At 41.5% G+C, this 7500-nt stretch overlaps 1 protein-coding gene across 1 annotated transcript in view; it reads right to left on the reverse strand.

Annotated features, from left to right (window-relative positions):
* Positions 1 to 4915, reverse strand: part of LOC143125244 (adhesion G protein-coupled receptor E5-like) — a 13691-nt gene extending 8776 nt beyond the window's left edge. Inside the window, exons 1-2 of the mRNA XM_076286588.1 lie at positions 4850 to 4915; positions 2980 to 3099 (exon numbers count right to left, since the gene is read on the reverse strand). Of these exons, the coding sequence (XP_076142703.1) occupies positions 2980 to 3099; positions 4850 to 4907 (178 nt within the window). The 5' untranslated portion in view covers positions 4908 to 4915. The remainder of the gene's footprint in view (positions 1 to 2979; positions 3100 to 4849) is intronic.
* Between the last annotated feature and the right edge of the window lie 2585 nt (positions 4916 to 7500).

Genomic DNA, 7500 nt, shown 5'->3' on the forward strand with positions numbered 1-7500 from the left:
ATATAAATGGACATCTGACAGTGCATCTGAATTCACCAATGCAGCCAACTCTTCTGAAATTACTAATAAAATTAATAGTTTTTTACTAACACAATTTCATCCATATCCACCAGCTGTTAAAACAGCCGTAAATCAAGTAAATGAACTTTACCACATAATTGCACATAAAGCAAACCTCTCAAGAGGTAATTCCAAACCCAAACATAAAGTCCACAAAGAGCAATGGTTTGATAAGGAGTGTGATATGATGAGGAAAAATCTCAGACAACTATCAAATGAAAAACACCGGCAACCAAACAATCCAGAGATGAGAGAAAATTACTGCAAAAAACTCAAAGAATATATAAACAAATGATTCAAAAGAAAAAACAAAATCTCTATAATGCAACACTAGATGAAATTGAAAGCTCCATCAACCAAAATCAGTTTTGGGAAAAGTGGAACACCCTGAATCCCAAACAAAACCCAGAGCTACCCCTAAAAGATGGAGAAACATGGAGGAATTATTTCATGCAACTATACGAGAAAATCCCTCCCGATAACCTCACTACTGGCCAAAAAATTAAAATGGAAAAATTACACTTCCTCGAAAAAGTCATTAAAGACAATCAAACTCCCCTTGATTACGAAATCACATCTGAAGAATTAGCAGAAGCACTCCTGAAACTCAAACCTAAAAAAGCATGTGGACCTGACAATATAAAAACAGAGATGCTAAAACATAGCACCCCTGAGCTGCACAGGGTCATCTTAAAACTGTTTAACCTTGTTCTCCAAGCTGGCTGCTTTCCTGAGATCTGGAATAGGGGGCTTATATCCTCAATATTTAAGAGTGGAGATAAATTCGACCCCAATAACTACCGAGGCATCTGTGTGAACAGTAACCTGGGGAAGGCTTTCTGCTGTATTCTAAACGCCCGTATACAGGCCTTCCTTATCAAGCACAATGTCTTGAGTAAAGGTCAGATTGGATTCTTGCCAAAACATAGAACCACTGACCACATTTACACCCTACACACCCTAATCAACACCCATGTTTTAAAAGGAAAACAAAAGAAAATTTTTGCATGCTTTGTAGACTTTAAAAAAGCTTTCGACTCAATTTGGCACAATGGATTATTCTACAAAATTTTACAAAGTGGTGTAGGGGGCAAAACCTATGATTTAATCAAATCTATTTATATGGACAATAAAAATGCTGTAAAAATTGACAACAGCAGAACAGAATTCTTCACTCAGGGGCGTGGGGTGAGACAGGGCTGTAGCTTGAGTCCAACTCTGTTCAATATCTACATCAATGAGTTAGCGGTGGTATTGGAACAATCTACAGCACCTGGACTCACCCTAAACAATACAGAAGTTAAATTTCTGCTTTTTGCAGATGACCTGGTGCTGCTGTCACCCTCAGAACAAGGACTACAGCAGCACCTAGATCTGCTAGAGCAATTCTGTCAGAACTGGGCCCTGACAGTCAATTTGGACAAAACAAAGATTGTAATATTCCAAAAGAAAGCAAGATCTCAGGCAGGCAGACACCTTTTCACTCTAGGAAACACCGCTCTAGAGCATTCTTTCTCTTATGATTATCTAGGCCTGAAACTCAGTGCCTCAGGAAGCTTTGACCTTGCAGTGAATGCGCTAAAAGATAAAGCTCGTAGAGCTCTCTATGCCATCAAAAGAAATTTCCATAAAATACAAATCCCAATTAAAATCTGGTGCAAAATATTCGACAGTGTAATAATGCCAATTGCATTATATGGATGCGAGGTATGGGGTCCACTCAGCAAGCTAGACTACACTAGATGGGACAAACATCCCACTGAATCTCTACATGCAGAATTTATTAGAAACATTCTTAGAGTCCAAAGGAAAACACCAACAAATGCATGCAGGGCAGAATTAGGCAGATTCCCATTGGCATTAAATATACAAAAAAGATCTTTAAAATTCTGGATCCACCTAAATTCTAGTGACGAGAACACCATACAGTTTCAAGCATACAAAACCCAAGAGGTCAGCCCTAAAACCAGTCCCCTTTGCCAGTTGGTTCTGAAGTTAACTAATACTCTAACCCATCGATCTCAGACCAGCACTGCTTTTCAAAATCAGATCAAAGTAAAACAAATTATGAATGAAAGTAAGAATAAGTATCTGGAACATTGGGATGATCAAACAAAATCACAATCCAAATTAGAATGTTACTTGTCACTAAAACGAGATTATGAATTGTGTAGAGTACCTCTCCACCGTCAGAGATACAAAGCAGAGACAGATTCTTACCAAGTACAGGCTAAGTGACCACAGCCTTGCCATAGAGAAAGGCCGGTACAAAAAATCATGGCTTCCCAAAGAGCAGCGGCTCTGTGGTCACTGTATGACTGGTGAGGTTGAAACAGAGATGCACTTTCTCCTATACTGTCCAAAGTTTGAACAGATTAGAAAAAGATATTTTTTACAATTCTCAAATAAAATTCCAAATTTTAGCTCCCTTAAAGACTGTGATAAATTGGCCCACCTGCTAGGAGAAGGATTGACTGCTCCGCTGGCTGCAAAATACGTTACAGCTTGCCACGACATGAGGGACAGTGAGTCGGACACCTTGCCATAATGCCCGACCTAATGTCTGTACTTAATCCAATGTGTTATAATGTGTATGCTGCCCGTGTGTGTGTGTGTGTGTGTGTGTGTGTGTGTGTGTGTGTGTGATCACATGCATATGTGTGTGTGTGTGTGTGTGTGTGTGTGTGTGTTTGTGTGTGTGTGTGTGTGGAAAAAGAGAGAGAAAGTGAGGGTATACACACAATTTTTCATGTTACTGTTTCCTGTAATGCTGTCAATGTTCTAATTGTTTTGCTGTTTTAATTGTGCTTTGGCAACACTGTACTTACTTACAGTCATGCTAATAAAGCAACCTTGAATTGAAATGAATTGAATTGTGTGTGTGTGTGTGTGTGTGTGTGTGTGTGCGTGTGTATATACCTGGATAAGTGCCGTTGCCTGCAGCCATTTCCCAGCTGGTGTTGAAGGAGGCGTTCTCTGCGCTCAACGTGACCGGCCCAGTGGGAGGAGTTCTACCTCTTTTCACCACAAGCTCCGCCTCTGTTTTCACAGACAGACACACAGACAAACACACACACACATACACAAGCACACAGACAAACACACACACAGACAAACACACACACACATACACAAGCACACAGACAAACACACACACAGACAAACACACACACAGACAAACACACAAGCACACAGACAAACACACATGCAGGAAAACATAAAGTATCAGTCCATCGATAAACCCATGTACCATTAGGCATCTGGGGTATTTTACAACAGCAGAAATACACCTAACCCTAACCCTAATCGTAAACCTAACCTCTAACCCTAACCCACACAGGGCCAGATGTACTCGCTTTTGTAAATGCTTTTGCACCCACTTCAGGCGTATTTGTTTTGCAACGTGTGCGTAGAATCTTAGTGAGGTATGTACAAACAGGCCGCACTGAGGTAAAAACGCAGACTGCCTGTCGCGGGAGCTGAAAATAGCAAATTGCACTTTTCAGTGTCATGCATATGCATTCATGGGAGGATCCAGGGGAAAGTGCAAATTGCAGTTAAATGCGTCAATAAGAAAAACCTTTCAAAGACAACAGAATCTCTATTTAAAGCACCAGTTTTGCGTCTTGTACTAAGACAACCTTAACTTTCGTTGGCCTTTCGAATGTCTTACTTTCACTTTCACGTCATCCACTTAAAGGAAAATTCTGGTATTTAGCACTTTGAGTCCCTTTTCTGGTTTGTTTTGGATGAACTAGAGTGGTGGACACAGACATTTTGACGGTGGGTCTCGGATCTTTTGACACGTTTAGAATCGGTTTTGACTACTTCAGGCTGGCTGGCTACGGGCATGCACAAACATGTCCTTAAAACAACCCTTAACGTTCGTTTTCAAAACTGTGCAACTCACCGAGTGGTTAGTGGTGTTCATAACTGTTCAGGAGTTTTTCTGGTCCGAACAGTTCTCGGCAGTTCGGGCATAGTTGCTCCACAACGGAGCAATGCCAGACCGAACTTCCCAACCTCAAATGTTGTGGCCGGGGCTAAGTTCGGCTGGCACCCTGGCTAACATACCGCATCATTCGCTATCTGCGGTTTGTCCATGGCGCTGATAATGCTACGTTCGCAAATGTATGTACATCTGGCCCACAGTGTTTTGGGATTGTTCGGGGGAAGGGCCGCTGCACCCACTTTCTTTGTTTCCAGTCCACGGATCCAGGGTATGATTTGTTCTCAGAGAATGGAGAACTAGTGGATTGTGAGGAGATATTTGCTAAATGTTGCAAAAAGTGTAGCAAAAAAAAAACGTGTAGCATCGCTTACCCTACCTTTAATCCATGTCAGGGGAAACTTTCATCGATCAAGGTTAGTGTTCTTCTTTCCCGATATTTGTGTGTTGACTTTTAGCTTGCTGTGACTCCCTCTCGGTGTGCGTGTGTGTCTGTGAGTTTGACTGTGTGTGTGTGTGTGTGTGTGTGTGTGTGTGTGTGTGTGTGCATGTGTGAGTCTTCTTACCGATATGTGTGTGTTGACTTTTAGCTTGCTGTGACTCCCTCTCAGTGTGTCTGTGTGTGTCTGTGTGTGTGTCTGTGTGTGTGTCCGCATATATGTGTGTGTGTCTTCTTACTGATATGTGTGTGTTGACGTTTAGCCTGCTGTGATTCCCTCTCAGTGTGTGTGTGTGTCTCTGTGTGTGTGTGTGTGTGTGTACGCATATATGTGTGTGTGTGTTTGTGTGTGTGCGTGTGTGTGTGTGTGTGTACGCATATGTGTGTGTGTGTCTTCTTACCAATATGTGTGCGTTGACTTTTAGCATGTCTGATGAGCTGGGGTCCGATCAGCATCATGGCTTTCTCCATCATGGTGAACAGGCCAGTCACTTGGCTGCTGTCAGACATGCACTGGCCAGAGGACAACATCTTGTCCGTCTCTGTCAGCATATCCTGAGAGAGAGAGAGAGAGAGAGAGAGAGAGAGAGAGTTGTGTGAGTGTGTGTGTGTGTTTATGTGAATGTGTATGAATGTGTATCTGTGTGTGTGTTTATGACATGGATTCGTGCAGGTATTTAAAAAAAAAAAGTTCTGACAATATGATAATGATAACAACTAAAGTTAAAGCATGGACATGACCTTATAATCCATATATGAGTGGGGAAAAAAGATATGTCTGATCTGATTGGATTTTTTAATTCAACAGGAAAATGTACTTCTATTCACAAAGTTTCACTAATGTGTGTGAAATGCCAAAAAAGCCAATAATGTTGGAAGTTGAACACAAAGGATTGTTCACCATGATGCTTAAAATGACTTGAAGCTTCAAAGGTCTGTAGTTTTGGAACCTTTAGTGATACAGATATTTTTCCAATTGCTAACACACTAAAATGACATGCATAGCACAATTATTATGACCGCCGCTAGCGAAGCTAGCGAAGCGGTCATATAGGGATTGTCAAAGTTTTTTTTTTTTTTTTTTTTTTTTTTTCCCGTCATCTACTTCCTGAAATTTTGGTCAACGATACCCGGGGCACCGAAACACCGGGGCACATGAAATTTGGTGGGTATGTAGCCCCACTAGACTTTTACGGAAAAATTTCGTTTGGTCCCCGGGGGCCACTCCCCCTCCGCGCTGGGCCCCCCGAAACCCAAAAAATGCAGTTTTTCCTAAATAACTACCTGAACCGTGGCACCGAGGATGAAGAAATTTTTATGGTATGTTGGTCTCAAGGGCCCACATCAACTTAGCCCATAATCACTCATTTGTGATTTGCACCCCCCCCGGTAAAAAATGAAAATGCAATATTATTCTGCTTTAATCGCCCCTCTCTTCAGTAAAGACGTTCAGAACTGCACCAAATTTTATGTGTATGATTAACCTGACATTCTCTGGGGGTATGCCACGTTTCGTAGAATTTCATCCATGGGGGGGGTCTAAAAAATTAAGTTATGTGTACATTTAGTGACTACTCTACACTCATTGGCCTGTAGATGGTGGTGCACACATATACACATGCACACACACACACAGGCACCCACATACTATCGGTATTAGAACGGCTGATACATAATTACAAATTCAGTAGGATTAAAAGAAAGCCAAAATAAATATTCATCATCATCATCATGGCTGCATTTCCAGTATTGGCGATAAGTAGTCGTTTGTCCACTAGATGGCGCATCGTTGCAGTGAGACGTAATTTTGTTGGAAGTTAATCTAAAGTGGGTTAGAAAGACATATGCTTCCTACAAGGACAAGACTGTAGGCTACAGTAGTTTACCAGAGAACGTCTAAGGGTAGGATGATTTCTGCATGAAATGTAATTCCCATTTCCTCTTGAAGCCGAAATGAATCTGAGAATGTTTATCGGACATGCTTGTTTTTTACTGCAGGTAGGCTACGTTAATCCTATCAATAGCAGAACGTAGGTAAAATAATGTTACCGTTAGCATGGTTGAGTGATGGAGGCCAATTTGATTATTGATGTATTTGTAGAAAACCATAAATGCGTTTATAGGCTACCAAGCAAATCGATAACAGCACTAATTGTATCTTTCGACTGTCATCTCATTTGCTTATGACCATAACCTAGGCTACTAACAGGAGCTAAGTGAGTTAGCCACAACACGTTCGCTACGTGATGGTTTTTTAGTGGAAAATATATAGGCCTAGGCTACCTGAAAGATAACCTGTCTATGATCCCGTGATGATCTACATCTCCATTTAAACCAGATGTTTTAGAGCGCACGTTGAGATGTATTCAGGGCAGGGCTGTACCTACACATATTTGTTGCACGTGCTACAAAAATCATTCTTTGAGATGGATGATTTAGTACCAACGTTACACCGGTCAGATACAGTTTTGCCTATGGCTATTCCGTGAGACTGAGGCGCTTTTTGTTTGTTCGAAGTGCGTGTTTAGGGTGTGAGAGGGGAGTCGATGTGCTTTGATTCCAGCTTGGTAGTTGTAGTCTATGCGATTAAAAAACACGTGTGTGTGAAGTATCCAAACAATGATAACGCTTTCATTATGGCTGCTTTAGCCACAGACCTTGAGTTACTGTACAGTGGGTTGGGTTCCATTTAGAAGTGTCCACTTCATTCGCCCTTTCCGTGATTCACAGCTACGTGAAATGTATTACTACTGATATGCAAAACTATTAACTTTTCGCCAAGAGGTGGCAGCTTGATACTGTAAGGTGTAAGCCATTGGTTCCAACGGAGATTTTATTTGGGTCGCCAGCATAGCCTGGTGACAATTTGTGTTGTGTAATAGGCCTAGCATAGGGCCTACCTTATATAGCTTATAGTTTGTTAACAGTCACGGTTTTGTCATGCAATGTCTATGCATTTTTGCATTTAGAATAGCTCTAAAACCGGGGGGCGAACACGTCGCAGGGGGGGCGCCAGTGCGTGGATATCTCAATCGCAAAATTAAACAATATT

Source organism: Alosa pseudoharengus, unplaced genomic scaffold, assembly GCF_046254945.1.
Source record: "Alosa pseudoharengus isolate Yale_2024_CS ecotype anadromous, Long Island Sound unplaced genomic scaffold, YU_APseudo_1.1 YU_APseudo_1.1_scf_1, whole genome shotgun sequence".
In the NCBI taxonomy this organism is placed as follows: Eukaryota; Metazoa; Chordata; class Actinopteri; order Clupeiformes; family Clupeidae; genus Alosa; species Alosa pseudoharengus.